The 19,956-nt window shown below is 43.0% G+C and overlaps 1 protein-coding gene and 1 long non-coding RNA gene across 4 annotated transcripts in view; one reads left to right on the top strand and one right to left on the bottom strand.

The window, feature by feature from the left end:
• Nucleotides 1-115: 115 nt before the first annotated feature.
• Nucleotides 116-19,926, top strand: LOC144379211 (uncharacterized). Of its 3 annotated transcripts, XM_078056270.1 has the most exons (6): nt 116-230; nt 2,658-3,433; nt 12,866-12,936; nt 14,159-14,285; nt 16,351-16,464; nt 16,980-19,926. In XM_078056270.1, the coding sequence occupies exons 2-6, from the start codon at nt 3,310-3,312 to the stop codon at nt 17,984-17,986; spliced, it is 1,443 nt and encodes a 480-aa protein (XP_077912396.1). In that variant the 5' UTR covers nt 116-230; nt 2,658-3,309; the 3' UTR covers nt 17,987-19,926. The 3 variants fall into 3 exon arrangements, with proteins under 3 accessions (XP_077912396.1, XP_077912395.1, XP_077912397.1); XM_078056269.1 differs by having other exon boundaries at nt 203-3,433; XM_078056271.1 differs by having other exon boundaries at nt 203-3,581.
• The window catches only part of LOC144379212 (uncharacterized), an 8,561-nt gene continuing 4,941 nt past the window's right edge, over nt 16,337-19,956 (bottom strand). The window contains exons 2-3 of the long non-coding RNA XR_013441681.1: nt 16,736-16,854; nt 16,337-16,428 (exon numbers count right to left, since the gene is read on the bottom strand). This is a non-coding gene — a long non-coding RNA (uncharacterized LOC144379212). The remainder of the gene's footprint in view (nt 16,429-16,735; nt 16,855-19,956) is intronic.

Below are 19,956 nucleotides of genomic sequence, written 5' to 3'. Positions count from 1 at the left end.
TGAATCTGCCCAATAAGGATTTCCAGGAGACTCTCTGGGCGTATCTCCTACGGAATGTCCAGGAGATCCAGATGGCTCATTGCTATTCTACAGGCCGTCCCGTGCCTCTCCGCCTTCCTCCCACTGCTCCATGTTCTGAGTGCAGCGAAGGGTCAACGAAGAAACGACTATGGACTCCTTCCTGCTCCAGAAACGAGTATCATCTAGGACCTGAAAGAAATGTAGAAAAGGTTTGAATATTAAAACGATGGCTCTCAGAGGCAGTCCTCAGCCAGAGAGGGGACTTGTGAGGACTGAGAATGGTTTATAGACCCTATCTAGGGGTTCAGGGACAACCCATTGAGTCAGGGCAAAAAAACACCATTTTCCCCTCTTGCTTTTTCAATCTGTGTCACTTTTTGCCAGCACTCATGGTGGCACACATGGCCAGGATGGCAGAGCAAGTGCCCAACAAGCAAGCCCTCTTCCTCTGGGGTTGGGGAGGGGGCTAGCAGGTGGGACGGAGGTGCTGCCAGGGAACCAAGGCTGGCCCAGGAGTTTCTCTTCCCTTCTGTGCTCTGGAACCAAGAAGGTGAAGGGATGGACAAATGAGAAAAAAATGTCATCTCATTGGTGACTTAGCACAACTAGATAGAAATGGAACTGCTCAGATTATCTTGAGGGGTGCCATCTGTCCCTGATGTGCCTTTTGGCATTGGCCTGCTACAGTGTCTGAAATTTTGGTCCTCTTAAATTCAGGACAGAGTGTGATACAGAGGCCTATGTCACAATGCATATTTGTTACCCAGGAGAGTTAATCAATAGCTTAACAAGGATGTCCCCTCTTCCAGAGTGCTCTCATGTGCTACTTGATGTCAATTACGGTTAGGGTAGCTCTGGTTCCCAGCAACCTGGTAAGTTTGTGCATTACCCCAACATTCCCTTTTGCTGCTCCTTTGTAGTCAAACATTTCTCCCATTCCAACCTAGTGTGACCACTGATTTATCCCTATAGTTTAGCCTTTTCCGGAATGTCATATACAGGATTATACAGTATGTAACCTTTTGAGAGTGGCTTTTATCACTCAGCATAAAGCCCTTGAGATCCGTCTGTGTTGCATGGGGATCAATAGTTCATTCCTTTGTACTCTTGACTCCAGCTGTCTTGTAAGGAAGATTGTCCTAAGGAGCTATTCAGCACATCCATTTACATCCTATTTACCAGAACACTTGACCACATCCAGCTGCAGAGAAATGTACTCTTTAAATATGTGCCTGGCTAAAATTCTACTATCATGGAAGATGGACAGAAAAAACGGGAAACAGATTTTAGTAACAATATTGATAAACTATAGTTTACCCAGAGGAAGAGCAGGTAGCAAGAGCATCTCAAAGTCAAATTAGCCTGAGGGAGATGGCTCACCCTATTTTAAGCTAATTCTAAAAAACAAAAATGTGAAGGTGCTTTTGTAAGGCAGAACTGAAGCACAGATTGTTTTCTATAGGTCCCAGGTGTGCTCAGGCATCCATCATCACACAACCTCCAACTTTCCTGGGTTGGGAGCCCCATAGTAAAAACAGAAACTGTTCACAATTAGGGCTCAGGAATATGCAGTCATTGAGGGTGGACTAAAGATGCCCCAATGGTGGCCATTTTGAAAGAAGGTATTCCAAAAACAAAAACAGAAGTAGAAAGCCATTCCAATCTGGAATCAGACCTGGGTATTAAAAGCAGCAGTGTTTTTCAGGTATAGTGTGAAATTGTGCCTGAATATTTCTCTCCCACCCCATCACCCAGCTTCTGATCATACGCAATTTCCACTCAGTATAAGGCTAAATAAATTAAAAACAACAACAACAACACACAGGAGGGAAGAGCAAGAAAAATATGACTTCAATCAAGTCCTAATCCTGGAAGGTCCAAACCCTTACTACAGTACAAAACCATCCCCAATCCGGCGCCAAATTATGGTTGTCAGCCCCTAAATACCCCCTGACCATTCATCCTGCTACAAATTTTTCGCACTTTTATCCCCTAGTCTGTATCTTTGCAGGTGCTATTCTCTCTGCATAGATTGCACTTTGTTGTTGTTGTTTTTTAAGATTTTATTTATTTATTTGGGGGTGGCAGAGGGAGAGAGAATCCCAGGCAGAGTCCACCCTGAGCATGGAGCCCAACTTGGGCTTCGATCTCAGGACCCTGAGATCATGACCTGAGCCCAAATCAAGAGTCCGAATCTTAACCAACTGAGCCACCCAGGCGCCCCTTCTTTCTTCTTAATATTCTTTTTCAAGTGGACCACTTACAGGACTGTAACTGTCATGGGCCTTTTCTAACTTTCTCAGCCATAGTTAACTGCTTCCCGGTTGTACTCCCCTAGTGTCTCGGACGTGACATATAGAACATACTGCATTGTGTTGTAATACTTTTACATTCTGGTTTTTCCTTTGGACCATGGTTCGTTTGGGGCAGTAACTGTGTCTTATTTATATCTGTAACAATGCCTTGCCTATGGTAGGCATTACAGGTTTTTTGAATGGAAGTGTAGACTTGTTCCTGAAGTCTATTTTATCATATTCTTGTAATCTCCAGTCTTCTCTGAAGCTCTAGCTCAGTGGTTCTCAGCTCTAGCAGCACATTAGAATCACCTGAAGATCTTTGTAACTCTCTCTCCTCAGAGTGGACCCCACGTATCAATGTGTCCAAAGCTTTTCAGGTGATTCCGACATGCAGCCAAGGATGAGAATCCCCACGATGTCTCCAACTAGGGAGGGCCCTTCCCGCAATACCAAGGCAGGCGGACTGGTGTGCGCTCAAACTGTCGGTAATCTGCCGGCTGCCCAGTTAAACAGATGTGTATCCTGGGCTTTCCTCTTCCGGCGCAAAAATGTACACGTACCCTGCCTCAGGCCCAGCCTCGTCCTAGAACCGAATTCTGCGTTTCTCCGGCCCCAATTTCAGAACCAAATCCCTGAAAGTGGACAAGCTGAAGGAGAAAAAAGGCCTCTTCAAAGTGCCAGGAGACTCGTCGTTTTCGGTCTTTCGGGCGGTGAAAACCAAGGGTAGGGACCGGCCCCAAAGATCAGACACATTTCCTTCGGACGGCCCTTCCATCGGAGGACTGGAGCGACGTGACATCACACGTAGGCAGTACTTCCAGGGTCCGATAAGTCTCCCATACATCCACCAACGTTCCCTCACCCGGCTACAGCAACTGGAACGCTGTGACCGACCCGCTTTGGAGCCGTCAGCCCCTTTCCCAGAAGCGTGCGCGTGCGCAGAATTTCATACGTCATATTGGAGCGCGCCGACCGCTGAGACTTCTGGGGAATGGAGTCTGTGAGAAGGCCGAGCATTATTGGGAGCGCAGACGTCAGAGCCTTCGCGCAGGCGCATTACTTTCCCGACCTGACGAGGCGCCGTCTTCCTGGGTCCCGAGCACTCTGTGCCGGAGGTGAGGGCTGGGTGTTTGACTTCGAGATGCGGAGTGAGCGCAGCGGCCGAGAGAAGGGGACACTGAGAACTTGGGGGAGGTGCTGTGGGAGTAGAACGGGGTGACGCGGGCGGTGCCAGCCTGCAGAGAGAGAGACTGCAGAGAGAGTGTAAGTGTGTGTGTATGTGTGTGTGTACACGTCCCAGCTCGGAGAGGTGCGGACGGAAAGTTGCCCCTCGCCCCCGATGTGTGCGTGTATTCCGTGGACTCTGGGCACTGTCAGGAGTGATCTTTCAGCATACACCCACTATATTGCCAGTTCCCAACTTTCAGGTTGGAAGTTTGGACCCTTCCTCCGCTCCTCTCGTCCTCCTTCCCATATAATAAATATGGGTGGAATTGACATTAAATCTGTGGGGACACCCACTCCGCCCCCTCCCTCTTTCCCAGAAAACGTCTCAGATTGTCTCGGTTAGCTCCCTGTCTTGGGCCTCCATACGAGGCCCTCATTGAAGGATTGATAACATCATTTTTTAGACTACATCATTGAACTTTTTTTTTTTTTAACCATGGCACTTTAACTTTTAAGCTGGTTGGAATCCATTGTTGAAACCGATGGTTATTATTTAGCTTACTGACAAGTTTAACTCTAGAAGTAACTACATCTCTAAGATGTCTTATGATTTAAAAAAGGATATTCGTGAACTGAGTCTGAGATGCAGTCCTTAAAGCTCTTGGCTTGACATATATGGTTATCCATTAAACCAATAATTAAAGCTACCTTAATGCCTAATGTGTCTGTTTCGGCTGTCAACATCATGCACAATCTTTTCTTAGTTCAGAGGAATGAATGGTGAAACGAATGCTTTAATATCATTCTTTAGTTGCTAGGGGCCTTGATGAGGCGGGACCTTTCATGGAAGAGGTAGGATTTGAGGTGAAAAAAGAAAAGACAGGAAAGAAGTAGCAGAGCATTAGGCAGATTTGGGAGGGAGCTGATTTTAACTGGAGTGAAGTGTCAAGGAGTAGTGGGAGACAAGGGTGGAGAAAACTACACTGGCATGAGGACACAGAGGATCAGGACAAAACACAGGAGGCAGAGTGGATTGTATAGTTCTGATCTGAAGACTGACAGGAATAAAACTATTTGGGGACAGTAATTCTAGAGGTCATGTCCAGGACTAGAGAGAGGAAGGGACTAGTGGCAGGGAGCCAGTTAGGAATGCATAGTAATCCTGATGCAAGTTGTTACAGACCTGAATTAATGGTGTCAGTGGTAGGAAAGGATAAAAATGAATGCAGAAGAAGGGTCAGAAGGACCTGGTAACTAACTAGATTTGGGAGAAAAGAGAGCAAGGTAAAAGTTTGAATTGGGGGCATCTAGGAAAATAATAGAACATCGGACAAAAACGTCAAGCTAGGGAGAGGGGTTAATTGGGGAGTTGCATAGGAGAAGATGTTTTGAGGTGCTGGCAGAATGCCTAAATCAAAATTTGCAGTCACTTGGAAATGCAAGCTGAGTTTGGAAGAGATATTGGGACTAGAATGGGAACCATCTCTGTAGAGGAGGAAAATGGAGGGCCAGGTGGATGGACTTTCTGAGGGATAGCAAGAACATTGTACAAAGACTGAGTGTTGGACAGCAGCCAAGTTTCCAGGGCAAGACTGGGGAAAAGAAGCAGGAACTTGAAGAAGCAGGAACTTGTCAGAACAATCAAAAGCAGCAGAGAAATAAAGATAAGGAGAAAAGGACTATTGTAATTAGAGATGCATTGGTAATTTTCGAACGTACAGTTTCAGATGGTTAGGGGTGGCAAGAACAGAATAACATTCAAAAAGAGGAGATGGAATTGATAGGTGTGTGTCACCAAGAAGTTTGATCATGAAAGGAAAACCCAAATGAGAACTCTTTTGCTAGAGAGAGGCCATGGGATTCAGTGAAGAAAGTTTCAGATAGACGAGGGTTGTATCTGTTTGAGGATGTGGGAAAAGAAGCTACTGGTGAGGTGGGAGATGGTGGAGAAAGAAAGACTGGGTAATGCAGGGAACAGGTTCTGAGAGGCAACAGTAGTGGAAAAGGAGATAGGACACAGAGGACAATCAGGTAAAGACCCAGAAACGGAGACATTCTGTTTCATTGTCCTCACACCCCATGCTACTATGCACATAGCAGGTACTTGGACATATTTGTTGAATAGCAGGATGAATGAGTGGATGAATGGGTTGGTGTTGGGCAGTAGAAAGGAAAGCAATTTTCATTTATTGAACAGACTGTAAGATAAATGCTTTACATTAAGTGTTCATTTACTATTAAAAACTCTCTGTGAATTAAACAACTGGAGGTCAAATTTTAGCTTAAGTAATCTGCCCAAGCCTTCCCAGTTAATAATTAAATGCCTGTGGAATGCTTTTTACCACACAGACTGTCTCCTTTGGAACTCACTCTTGTGAGTGTTCTTCTGAAATTGAATGGTAGCCATGGAGGTTTGGAATAGCTACGGAGCAAGGATGGAACAGTAAAAGCTTTCCAGGCAAGGGCTCATTTGAAGATCTAGAATAAGAATTTGAAGAGTTTTTTTCTCCAGAAATACTCTGAGAACCAGTAATAGGACAAGAGAAAACAGAAGTGACTCCATGTGAATTTGGTGGATTTGGGGAGCCTTGAGTATCACTGAGCCTACTGAAGCGACTGCCAGGGGAGGGAAGTCAGCCTGGCAGGGAGCCCACGGCTAATGAGCACCTTGGGAATATCGACTGCTTACTTAATGGCTGGGGAGCTTTTATGCTCACCACCATTTGTAATGTGTTCAATGCTCACTTCATGAAGTCATAATCCAATAAATAAAACTTTGAAAATTGTCTTTAAGGATTTAAACATTGAGCAGTTTCAACTACAATTTCAGATGTAGTTCCACTGATTTGTTCGAAAAGCTCAAATGCTTTAGACAATATATCCAAATACTTTGATTCCAAAGTTATTACTACACTTAACCTTAAACCTACTCTAAAACAGCAACAACATGTTGTAATTAATATTTTCGTTATTTCTACCTTCCTAAGGTTATAACATGACTTTTAGCTAATGCTAACACTTGGCACGTTATTCTGTATGCTTTATATGTATTCTACTTAAGCATCACAATAACTATGAGATAGGTACTTTCATTATTCTAATTTTACAGATGGGTAAACTGAGACAGAGGTTGAGAAACTTGCCTAAGGTCATACAGGTAGTAAGAGGCAGAGCTGGAATTTTATTTCAGGCAGTCTCTCCTGTATCTCTAAATACTAATTTACGCTCCTGTATCTCTAAATACTAATTTGGACTTCTTATTAGGGCCCAAGGGTAATGTTTTAAGACCCTCCTGGGAATGGAGGAATCTTGACAAGCAAGGGAAAGAATAGTGTCTTAACTCAGCTGGCAGGCTGCTGATGATGTCTTATTTGTTTCCATTTGTGTATATATCACTCTGCCTCCTCCTAACAAGATTCAAATCCCAATCTCTCCTCGGGTCAAAATTCTTTCTTTATAGTTATACTAAACATGTTTTTCCAATAAGTTTTTTTTAAGTTTTTACCTTTTGCATAGGTTTTAAACATTTTTGCACACTGGTGTTCACCCTCAAGGTAATATTCTTTTAAAGTTTTGCTTGGCCAGTGTTCAATAACCCATTGTCTAGTAAATATATATTGATCTGGTCTTTTGGTGTTTTTGAAAACTTAACTATATCTTATTAGTATCTCATAATTAATAAGACGAGATAGTGGGCTCATCTCCTAAGGGAGGAAGAATTAAGTCTGCATGGTTACTTTGCCTCTTTAGAAGAGCTCATGCTCTTTCTTCCTCTCCCCAGTACTGATTAGACTGTTTGGGGTTTGTAGTTCCTGATTCTGGAATTACTTGGTTTATCCCCATTCCCTAGATTTCTTTTTTCATGCTTATGTGAATGGACACGAGTATATAACCTAAAGATACATCTATACTTTGTGAATAGTCATACAATTAATAGAAAAAAAACAAAGTACTTATTTATATTACTAAAGGTATAAACATTGCCCTCTTTGTATTACAACCATTTTTAAAATAAATTGATTTTTCCATTTTGAGTATGGAACTCATGGTCTTTCAAAATTCAAACTATTTCATTCAACAATAATAATTTTTATAACTTGGCCAGTGGAAGCCAGAGTCACCTGATTTTTCCTATCCAAAAAATGTGGGAACAGCTTAAACTCTAAATATTCCAAACTGTACTCATTAGCTTTCCCTCTAAACCTTCTTCTCTGTTGCTCATCTCCATGAATGGTACCATTGTGCACACTGTTGTTCAGATCAGTGACCTGGAAGTCACCCTTACTTCTCCCATCACCCTCAGCCTCCACTTGCAGTCAGTCTGTTGTCTGTTCTTCTTCTTCTTTTTTTTTTTTTTTAAAGATTTTTTTATTTATTTGTCAGAGAGAGAGAGAGCACAAGCAGGGGGAGCTGCAGGCAGAGGAAGAAGCAGGCTCCCCGATGAGCAAGGAGCCTGATGTGGGACTCAATCCCAGGACCCTGGGATCATGATCTGAGCCCAAGGCAGATGCTTAACCCACTGAGCCACCCAGACGTCCGTGTTCTTCATGTCTTGACAGTAGTTCCCCTTCTGTCCATTTCTGCTGCCACTACTTTTGCAGTTTTCATCATTTTTCCTTATTTAATTATGAGATTCCTCACTGGTCTCCTCATCTCCATTCTTGCCCTCCTCTAGTCCCATTCTGCTATAGCCACCCAGAATGGCATGGCTGCCTGTGTCGGAGGTCCCCAAGATCACCCCACATTCAGGGATTTGCTGGAAGGATGTGGAGCTCAGCCTATAGTTGCACTCATGGCTAAGATTATGACCGTGATCTTGCAAGGATGTACAGCTAGGTCATATGGGGAAGAGACAGAGTCTGGAGAAACCCATATGCAGGCTTTCTTGTGCTCTCTCCCTGCCGTGAGGGGTCACACCATACACATCCTCTCCAGCAATGAAAATGCAACAACATGTGTGTGATGTTCCAGCTCACAAAAGCTCATTAAAGACTCAGAGCCCAAGTTTTTTTTATTGGGGGCTGGTTAGGTAGGCACCCTCTGCCTAACACATTCCAAAATTCTAGACCCTCTAGCAGGAAAGCAAGTGTTCAGCATAAACCACATTGTTTGCTCAAATAGTTTAGGCATAATGGACCACCCTTCTTTCTTAGGGAACCCTTCCAAAATCAAAGTTCCCAGACCCCAGCCAAGGACCAACCTGGCAAGTAGAACTTTCTAAGAATGGCTGTCTTGGATCTGCTGTAACTTTTCTGTATACCCCCATTCCTTCCTGTTATTTTTCCTGTACACCAAAGTAAATACATACTCATAAAAACAAAAATCAGGATATAAAGAATTATAAGAAATAGAATAAAACCACTTGTAATGCCACCACTCAAATTCCACTTACATTTTAGTATATATTCTTTTGGTCTTTTTTCTATACATATATGCATACACAAATAAGTAATTTTAAGTATGCATTCTTCACTTAATATTTGTGAATTTGTTTAAAAAAATTTTTTTTAACAAAGCATCACAAACAAAGTTGAACTCTTCTGGTTATCTGTCCCAATTCCATATCCTTCCCTTCCCAGAGATAACTCACAATTTGGTACTTACTGTCCCATATAGATTTTTGTAGATATTATTTACCTGTTTTTAAGTTGTTGTTGTTTTTTTTAAGATATATTTATTTGAGAGAGAGAGAAAGAGCGTGAGCTTGGTAGGGAGGAGCAGAGGGAGAGGGAGAGAGAATCTCAAGCAGACTCCCCACTGAGTGTGGAGCCTGATGCAGGGCTCAACCTCATGACCCTGAGATCATGGCTCTAAGATCATGACCTGAGCCAAAATCAAGAGTCAGAGGCTTAATCGACTGAGCCATCCTGGTGCCTTATTTTTAAGTTTTATATAGTTATTACACAGTAATTCTAAAACTTTCTTATTTTTTGCTCAGTAATTTTTGTGATTTATTATTAACACAAGACTACTTCATTCATCTTAATGTATAATATTCCAATACACATAAGTTCACACACATAAAATAACAATTTATCCTTCTGATGAATATTTAAGTTGTTGCAGTTTATCACTAGTGATCTTTTCCTCAGTGATTCGTAATGCCAGCTCAGTTGTATATCAAGTTTCCCTACATGTTTGGATATGTTGGGGGATTTTTTATTCTAGTCTATTGGTCTGTTATCTGTGTGGCTATTTTTTCATGAAAATAAAAATCACATTATAGCATAGAGGTTAAAAACTGATTGACAGACCTGGGTTCAAATTCTACCTCAGCTTCTTTTAACCTTAACTTTCCTAATCTGTAAAATAGTACCATCCTGGGATCGAGCCCTGCATCGGGCTCCCTGCTCAGCAGGGAGTCTGCTTCTCTCTATCCCTCTGCCTCTCCCCAAGCTTGTGCTCTCTCTCTCTCACTCTCTCCCTCAAATAAATAAAATGAAATCTTTAAAAATTAATTAATTAATTAAATAGTACCTACCTTATTGATTTGTGAATATGGAATTAAATTATCCTGAGAAAGAGTGCTTAGTTGGGACACCTGCTTGGCTTAGTCAGTTAAGCGTCTGACTGTTGATTTCAGCTCAGGTCATGATCTCAGAGTCACGGGATCGAGCTCCATGTCAGGCTCCCTGCTCATTAGGGAGTCCACTTGTCCTTCTCCCTCTGCTCCTCCCCCTGCTTGTGTGCTCTCTCTCTCAAATAAATAAAATCTTTTTTTTTTTTTTTTAAGATTTTATTTATTTATTTGACAGAGAGACAGCGAGAGAGGGAACACAAGCAGGGGGAGTGGGAGAGGGAGAAGCAGGCTCCCCGCGGAGCAGGGAGCCCGATGCGGGGCTCGATCCCAGGACCTGGAATCATGACCTGAGCCGAAGGCAGACGCTTAACGACTGAGCCACCCAGGCGCCCCATCTCAAATAAATAAAATCTTAAAAAAAAATAAGAGTGCTTAGCACAGTGCCTGGTAAGTGGCAAATACTCAATAAATGCTAGTTATTATTAATATGATATTAAATGGTATTACAGTGTATGGATGGGGTAGATTGCAAATTATTTAATCATATCTCCTGTTTTAGAAACATAGGGTATTTCAAATTTTTCCTGTACTGTAAGGATTAAATGAGATAATACATGTAAAGTGCTTAAAAAGTTACCACATGTAGTACTCAGTAAAGGTTAGTGTTAATGATGACTAAGGATATTTTCACTTATTTCCTTAGGACAAACTCCTAGGAAAGATTTGCTGAGCCAAAGAGTATGTGTATTCCAAGGCCCTTTATACAAATTGCAATGATCTTTCTAAAACACAAATCTGATGATAATACTTCCATGTTTAAATTCTTCAGTGATCTCCTTGCCTGTGGTCCCTCTTCCATGTATGGGAACATACAAAGCTGTCCTTGATCTAGCTGGTCTCTGTCTACTTCGCCACAGCACTGTTCACAGCCTAGACCTCTGCCATTCTAAACTAGTTACAGTTGTTAATCTTGTCCATGTAAAGACCCGCCTCCTCGTTTTTGAAAAACTTGGTGTTTTTCCTGCCTAGAATGTTCCACCTCCTCTCCCAAATCAAAACTTACCTCATATCCCATTTCTGCCAAGGAATCTACAGCCTTCTATGTAGGTGAGGCAAGCCTCTGATGGGCTTTCATAGTTTGTTGTGGGTATCTCTTTATAGTATGGATCCATCCTGTAGTGACACATTATTTGGGTTACTTGTTTGTCCTATGTTCTAAGCTATAAGCTTTGGGGGGACAAGGATAGTGTCCTACAGTTTTTGTGTTTGGTATAAATAGTTGGTGCTGAGATGTTGGTTGGACAGAAGGATGAGTGAATAGCAAGGATCAATACCCATATCCCCTTGACTGCAGGAGAGTAATCAGTGAGCCACCTCTTTGCCTCATCCTTCCTTGGGACCACACTTCCCGTCCCACTCATGACTCCTGGAAGTGCTTGACTTAACTGTGTTTAATTAGACTCTTGACTGTGGGAAACTGAGACCTACTCAGCTAACTCAAGGGAGTTTAGTGATAGGATTCACGCCAAGCCTAAGAGGTTAGAGTGTTACAGCAATCCAAGAATAAATAAGGCTGGTCTAAATGCAAATTGGAGCCCAGGGGTGGTACTGCATGAATTGAGGGATTTCAAAGCCAGTAAAAAAACTCTTAGGTCTTTGCTCCCGTGCTTCACCACTAATGTGACTAGGCTCTTCTTCCCCCCCAGCCTGAGTCTAGTCTTATCAGGTCATGCCTTCCACAGACTCATGGGTTCTGCTTCCTGGTAACTTTGGCTCCCCTGATCCTCATGGCTACTTCCATCCCTCATGATATTCTTTTCAGCTCATCGCCCACCTGTTGTCCTGACATTTCTTAGTTTATATTCACCTTTTCAAGCTAGATCACATCTCAGTCTACTACCTGCGGCCTACGTCAGTGTGGCTCCAGGAGTGAGACACAGCATCACATGGAACAAAACATGGCTGCCCAATGGCTACTCCTTTAGCACAGGGTTGCAAATGGGGTATTTTTCCCTTAAAGAGGCTATGGGTGGGATGCCTGGGTGGCTCAGTCGGTTAAGCGTCTGCCTTCGGCTCAGGTCATGATCCAGGGTCCTGGGATCGAGTCCCGCATCGGGCTCCCTGCTCAACAGGGAGCCTGCTTCTCCCTTTGCCTGCCACTCCTTCTGCTTGTACTCTCTCTCGCTCTCTGTCTAGCAAACAAATAAATAAAAATCTTTAAAAAAAAAAAAAAGAGGCTATGGGTATTTACTTGACATGTCTTTCCATATAGTCATTTATAAGATTTCTTAGACTTTTTATCTGGTAACATCAGGGCAATATTGAATGTGAACTTATAAATATAGTATAAGCTTCATATGTTCTTGATTCCCAGGAAAAGACCTGTTCCTCTGGGATCATGGTCAAACCAGCACCCCCTTGTGTCCTGACTAATATCCATGGCCTTTTTTTTTTTTTTTAAAGATTTTATTTATTTATTTGACAGAGACACAGTGAGAGAAGGAACACAAGCAGGGGGAGTGGGAGAGGGAGAAGCTGGCTTCCCACTGAGCAGGGAGCCCGATGCGGGGCTCGATCCCAGGACCCTGGGATCGTGACCTGAGCTGAAGGCAGACGCTTAATGACTGAGCCACCCAGGTGCCCCTATCCATGGCGTTCATTCCAATTCTGGGTTGGGGTGGTGTTGCTCCTGGCCTTGCTTTGCTTTGCCTTCCCTTTTTGTAGGGTATTAAAAAAAAGAATGAGTATATAACTCACTGGTATTTGGAGATTTCTTGCTTTATGGGTCGGAAAACTACAAACCGTCTAAGACTGGTCTTTCTCATACCGTCTTTCCCATCCCACACCTCTTCTTCATTAGGACTCTGCCCTTTTCTACAAGGAGAGCACACAGGAGGAATGGCTGCTGTGTCTCCGACTGCCAGGTGCCAGGTGAGGTGGACTTTGTTTGTCTGAAATACTCTGTGAGTCTCCAGATTGCAACCACTTTTCTCTCTCTATCCAGAAGCTTCTTCAGTCAAACCTAGCCAGGTGAATGAAGGGCTCCGGAGGGAATGCATCTTTCCCATTTGATTTGTGGTATCCATCAGTGACCTTTTCTTGCCTTGAACATGTGCCCATTAGCTTGTCACCAGGCACATGGCCACTGTGGCCTTGGCTCTGAGAGCTTTTGCCTAAAAAAATGATGGTATAGGTTGGCTTGGATGGTTTGGGGAACAATTCTAGTCCTGACTTCCCTTCAGTGCATCCCTCTGAGAGCAGATCCCACAAAAGTGCATCCCTGTGAGAGTGGACCCCAAGTATTCCAGGAAGTGTTGGATTAGGCTGGGGAATATGACACTTGCTGAAGAGCCCCTCAGTGAGGTGGTAAGAGTCCCGAAGAGAGATGAGTGTGGGTAGAGACATGGGGCTTGCCCCATTCCTGCCTACGGACCTGGAGTCTTGAATTCTATGCTCTGGCTTATAACTTCAGCAAGCACACTGGAGACTCATCTGGGGTTTTAGGATTGGGGGTAAAGATGCAGTCTTATACAATCACAAAGCATTAGCATGAAATGAGGGGATCTGAAGGACAACCTAATCAACACCATCATTTTAAGGAAACCCAGATAATGGGTGGAATTCAAATAAGGTTGTAGATTATAGTATAATATCAATGATATTTTCTTGACTTTCATTACTATACTGTGATTATATAAGAGAATATCCTTGTTTTTATGAAATATGCATAAAATATGAGTAAAGAGGCATCATATTTGCAAGTCGCTCTCAAGAAGTTCAGGAAAAAGATAGGATAATGTGTATATACTGAGAGAGACAAAAAGATAAAGCAAATGTGGAAAATGTTAACATTTGGGGAAGCTGGGTGAAGGGTGTACATAGGCTTTCTTTGTTCTGTTCTTGCAAATTATAAGTATGAAAAAAGAGCCCCTGACATTCACAGGCTCAGCTGTGAATATAAGGATTATGACCAAGAACTTCATGCCTCAGGGAATTATGCCACTTACCCCAAGTGCTTCAAAGCCCTACTTTATCAGAACCATTTCGCTTCCCCTCCTTCCACAACCCCAGGGCTGTCACCTTTATGACTGTTTTGTCTGGTCCATATAAAGAGAAGGGTTATGAGTAAGGGACAATGTGATTGTGTTTCCAGGAATCAGTGACATTCGAGGATGTGGCCGTGATTTTCACAGATGAAGAGTGGAGGCATCTAGTCCCTATTCAGAGGGACCTCTACAAGGAGGTGATGCTGGAAAACTATAAGAGCATTGTCTCATTGGGTAAGGAGAACTTCCCGTAAGAAGTTAGACTCTGTACTGTGTTAATGGGGGGTTGAGGGGCCAATAAATGATACCTCTTCTCCCACCTGAGTTCTGAAGCACCAAGAGACAAGATGGAAGAGTAGAAGGATATGGCTTAGGTGAGCTTCTTAATCCTGAACCCCAGCATTGGACAGACTTGCTTCCTGAGCCATAGGCAGGTTGTACAACCCCAGCCTCCCTTGCTCAGCAGCCTGTCCCTACAATACAGAGGACCCACCCTCCAAAGGGGGAAAGGGGCAAACAGAAGAAGCTGAGTTACATATGCCCAGTTCCTCCCCCAGCTCATCAGTCAGGTAACTTACTCAGCTCCATCCAGAGGACTAAGGGCACCATCTTGTTGAGAGAAAATTTCTCCTCAGAGAAGCAGAGGAGGGGAGGGAGAAGTGTTTCCCTTTAAAAAGAGGGCAGTAGGGGTGTAGAAATACAAGGCTGTGCCTCAGAGTAGGTCACTAGAAATGAGTTTGATTTTGAATATTTATCTTAAGTGCAGTCTTAGAAAGAGGCCTGCAGAAGGCACTTTGCTGTTATAGAGACTTGTGTGACAAAAGGAAAATTAAGAATGCCTGCTGATGGAGGCGCCTGGCCGGCTCGGTCTGTAGAGCGTGCAACTCATGATCTTGGGGTCGTGAGTTTAAGCCCCACACTGGGTGTAGAGCTTACTTTAAAAAAAAGAAAAGAAAAGAAAAAGAATGCTGGTGTGAGACATTCATGAGAAGTAAAGGTTGGGCTCCTGTACATAATGACAATCTCCTAGGAGCTTCCAGAATAAGAGACTGAGACAGTGTGCAGATTCAGAAACAGGTGTAAAATAAGCAGCAGGTGGCAGTCAAAGGAGTCACACTGCAGATTTTTATGAGGCAGGTCAAGAATTTAAATAGGCCAAATAGGAAAAACAGGATGGAATGTTCAGGGAGCATTAAGGGAGACTGCTGAGCCTTTGTCACAGACTTTGGTGGGATGAAATATTGGGGAGAATAGAATTCCTAAGATCAGAAACAGGAAGCCACAGGGAGGCAATGGATGTGGCCGATTTGTCAGCAGATGATCAACATTTAAGCAGATAGGTGATCCCTGGGCCCAGTAAGAAAGTGTTTCTCTTTCCCAAGTTGGGGGCCCCAATGGAAGGTGAAGTTTAGACTTCAAGACTACTTCTAGGATGGATTCTATTTCTTTAAATAACCAAAAATGGATAGATTCACTTGTAGAAATTCGTCCCAAGCAAATAATAAGATCAGCAGCCCCGGGTATACAAAAATGTTCATCACATCATTGTTTGTTAATAGCAAAACAGTAAAAACAGTCTGAATGTCTGTCAGCAGGAGATTAAATAAATTAGATTATTCCATACAATTAACATCATGTAGCCATTAAAGTGGTGACGTAGATCTGTGCTAATTGAAATAAAATAATATTTTAAGTTTATTATGTGAAAAAAAATCAAGTTTACAAGTCAGCATTATTTTATAACCCAGTTTTTAACAGAATGTATCTATAGGTATCATTCAGTTTCAAAATGAATAGAAAGAGAAAATGAATACAAAGTACAAAAGGTGATTTTTCCTTTTATTTCTACTTACCTCTAATTTTCCTACAACGAACGTGACCCACTTGTGTAAATAAAAGCTTAATACCAAAGGGTAAACCAACCAACAAAATCACACGTTTTTTACTCAAGATGATCTGTCTTCATTCTTATCTTCCCTGAGCCAAGGGCTCTTCCCACCATCCTACCAGTGCTAAAGCTATGACATCCCATTCACTTCAATGGGGAAAATAAACACATCAGTTCAAATGGATTTTATCAACTTTTTGACCAAGTGCTACTTGTTCCTTTTTAGAACCTCAGTCTTGACCTCCATTCTGAGCTTCCCTCATCCTTTTGCATTACTTTGTACTCTGCGTTCCTGGCTTGCGCCCTCTGCCTTTCCATTTTCTCTCAGAAGGACTTGGAGGTTGGGTTTAAGCTTTGGAATAGTTGTATATTTTCATCACATACCTGGCTTGTTTCTTTCTCCCTGAGCAGGACTTCCAGTTCCTCGACCTGATATCATTTTTCAGTTGAAGAGAGGGAATGAGCCTTGGATAGTTGATCTTCATGGATCTGAGGAGAGAGAATGTCCAGAGAATGTCTCTCTAGGTAACTGTGTATGAACAGGGCAGGGCAGGGCAGAGTTCTGTTTTGTGGTTATTATTTGGGGGTGTAGGAAGGAGGCTTGGGTACCAGGTTTTTCTCACATTCACATCTTCTGCTTTCGTGTTTATTCTCTGTCACCCACCGCTTTCATTTTTTTCTCCACCCCTGAAAGTGTTACTCATCTTTATCCACCAAATGTTATTATTCTGTCAGATCTGTCACGTTGCCCATTCACACTTTGATATTCCTGTTGCCCACCATCCCCCCCACTTACCATATTCTCCTAATTATCCTGGCCACGCTCCCAATGGAAAGTCTTCTCTCTTCTGAGCTGTCCACTGTCAGTTCTGTTCCCTTTCCAAATCTCAGTCTTTTCCCAGTGCGAACAACTGTCTGTGGGAGCAAGCAGGGTGGTTACCGTACACTACTGTTCCAATTTATTGTAGCATCTCTTCTTTCTGCTGTAGTAGTTCCTACCCCAGGAAAGAAACTACAACTGTATTTTCTGTCCGTTCCAGACTGGGAGACTAAGCCTGAGATTCACGGTGCTTCAGAAGAAGAAGAATCAGAAGGAACAGCAAGGGGAAAGCTTGGAGGAGAAGTTCCTGTGTGTCCTAAATTTGAAGCTCATGCACTGGAGGGTGAGTCGGAAGCAGGAAAGGAGAGCCCTGCCGTCCAGACCTGCAAGAAGTCCCTTTCCCAGAAGGAAAGCTTGCAGCAAGGGTCTACCCCTCTTAAGAAAATTCTCACTAAAGAGAGAGACCAGGAATGCAGCCACTGTGGGAAGACCTTTTTTGACCACTCATCCCTTATCCGCCACCAGAGGACTCACACTGGAGAGAAGCCCTATGACTGTCACGAGTGTGGGAAGGCCTTCAGTCACAGGAGCAGTCTCAGTAGACATCTGATGTCTCACACTGGGGAGAGCCCCTACGAATGCAACGCGTGTGGGAAGGCCTTTTTTGACCGTTCGTCCCTAACTGTCCATCAGCGAATTCATACTGGAGAGAAGCCCTTTAAATGCAGCGAGTGTGGGAAAGCCTTCTTTGACCGTTCATCCCTTACCCGACACCAGAGAATCCATACCGGAGAAAGCCCTTATGAATGTAATCAGTGTGGGAAAGCCTTTAGCCAGAAAAGTATTCTTACTCGACATCAGCTCATCCACACTGGCAGGAAGCCTTATGAATGTAATGAGTGTGGGAAAGCCTTCTATGGTGTCTCATCCCTGAACAGACATCAGAAAGCTCACACTGGAGAGCCGCACTATCAGTGCAGTGAGTGTGGGAAAGCTTTCTTTGACCGCTCATCCCTTACACAGCATCAGAAGATTCACACTGGAGACAAGCCATATGAGTGCACCGAATGTGGGAAAGCCTTTAGCCAGAGATGCCGGCTTACGCGACATCAGAGAGTGCATACAGGAGAGAAACCCTTTGAATGCAGCGTGTGTGGGAAAGTGTTCAGTTCTAAATCGTCTGTTATTCAACATCAACGGCGTTACGCCAAACAAGGAATAGACTGAGTTGGTGAAAGCTTTAGTCAAAGGACCTCCATAGAAACTCAAGATAGGTCTTCCCCGTCATAAGCAAATCCATCCTTTGAGCATTCTACCTATTCTGGCTACTAATCTCCTTTTCCATCTCTGCTACCACAGTGTGAATAAACATTCTCTACCTACTGTGTTATAGAACTGACGTGGGATGCCGGAAGTTAGGATGTGACTCTAAAGGGTCGACATTTTGTGGAAGTTTGTCAGACAACAGGATAAATATTAGGAGGTGATCCTTAGACACGCCTCTTGTCTGAGGCCCCACATATCACTGCACTTTAATAACTGGAGGCTTGAACAGGAGGGAAGGCAAAATGGGAGCAGCATTGTTGTTTCCAGAACAGTTCTTTTTATTGCTGTGTCCCTTTCTCTGGGAGCTTTTTTGGGCACCAACCTTGTTCTTTGTGTCCCAGCTTTTAGGTCCCTCCTCCCCCTCCTCCTACTACTAATTAGCACTTACTGAGTGCTTATTATGGGGTAAGCACTCAGTGGAGAGTTTGGGAAAGAGTAGATTATTTGGTCCTCTCACCAACCCTATGAAGTAGAAGTAGGTACTGTTACTATCCTCATTTTACAGGTGAGCAAACTGAAGTTTATAGGTGTTAAATAATTTGCCCAAAGTGATACAGCTAGTAAAAGGTGAAGCTAATCCTTGAATACAAGTCTACCTTCAAAGTCTGTTCTCTTAACCATTATACTATATGGTTAGTTTAATAATTTATGTACATGTATTATCTCCTCAACTAGATTGTAAGCACTTGGAGGCATGACTTATGTGTCTTTGCATCTCACACAGTGCCTTGCACATAATAGGTGCCCAATAAATATTTATCTGAATTAATGACTTTTCTGCTTACCAAGTTCTCTCTATTTAAAACACCTCTTGGATGTCCATCCTGTCTCTGAATTTTCAGTCTACCCTACACCTTTATCCTCTCAGGCTCCCATTACTGTGGTAGTCACTTCCTATTTTGAATTCTTCCCTCTTCACTATTGAACAGGGGTATGCTAAGCTCTGGTAACCCCCCAACTGAAGATTCATGTCTCACATAAAATCTGATGTGAGTCAGTCTGTCTTACTCCATCCTCATCATTTAGAACATGTTGCCTCTAAGGTTATCATGAAAGAGAAAACTGGAAGATATTTTAGGATATTTTTAAGGGCCATCACTTGTGTCCACATCTCATAAACCAGAACCCAGCACCAGAGGCTAGGAAAGTAAACAAGCACCTCAATATTTGGTTAACATCAAAAGCTTCTGTCACAAATTACATTTTGCACGTTACTGACATTTTGCACATTACTCTTAGACCAGTCTTTCTAAATGACCCTTTCCTGCTCATCATTGCCTTACTCAAGACCTAAAATAGCTCCCTGTTTAATGAAAGCTTCCCTGAATGTTTAAGGTCTGCCTTGATGTGATTCCACATCACTGAACTTTAAGTTCTGACTCCCTAAACTCTTCTATGCCCTGGACCCAGCCCTATATTTTTATTTTATTAAAGGTCAGGGACTAGGCAGCTTTGACCCTAGGCATCTGCATTCCCTTCCTAGTTGCTTGATGTGAAGCCCGGAAGAGGACTTGATTCTGAAAGGCTGTCTGGAATTTAGCTTACCTGCATGAATCCCAGTGGACCAAGATGCATTTCTCCTGAGAGGTAAAGTCAGATTCAAGAAGCTGGATTGCCGAACAGAACCACCCCCCGCAAATCTACTAACAACCCTATTTGTCCACCTTTCTTAAAGCAGATGAGTGACAGGGAAGACTTCATGTGTGGACTCTTGAAGCAACTTGAAGAAAAACACTTCAGAGAGTGCAGAATCTATCAGAGTGGATAATATCTGGTATTATTTAATAATGTCAAGTAGAAAATAAAAGGGACTATTGACAAACTTTTGACCGATGACTATATCTGAGAGTTCTGAATCTTCAATTTATTCC

Source organism: Halichoerus grypus, chromosome 10 (genome assembly GCF_964656455.1).
Source record: "Halichoerus grypus chromosome 10, mHalGry1.hap1.1, whole genome shotgun sequence".
NCBI lineage: Eukaryota > Metazoa > Chordata > Mammalia > Carnivora > Phocidae > Halichoerus > Halichoerus grypus.
This window is presented reverse-complemented; position numbering and strand designations above follow the sequence as displayed.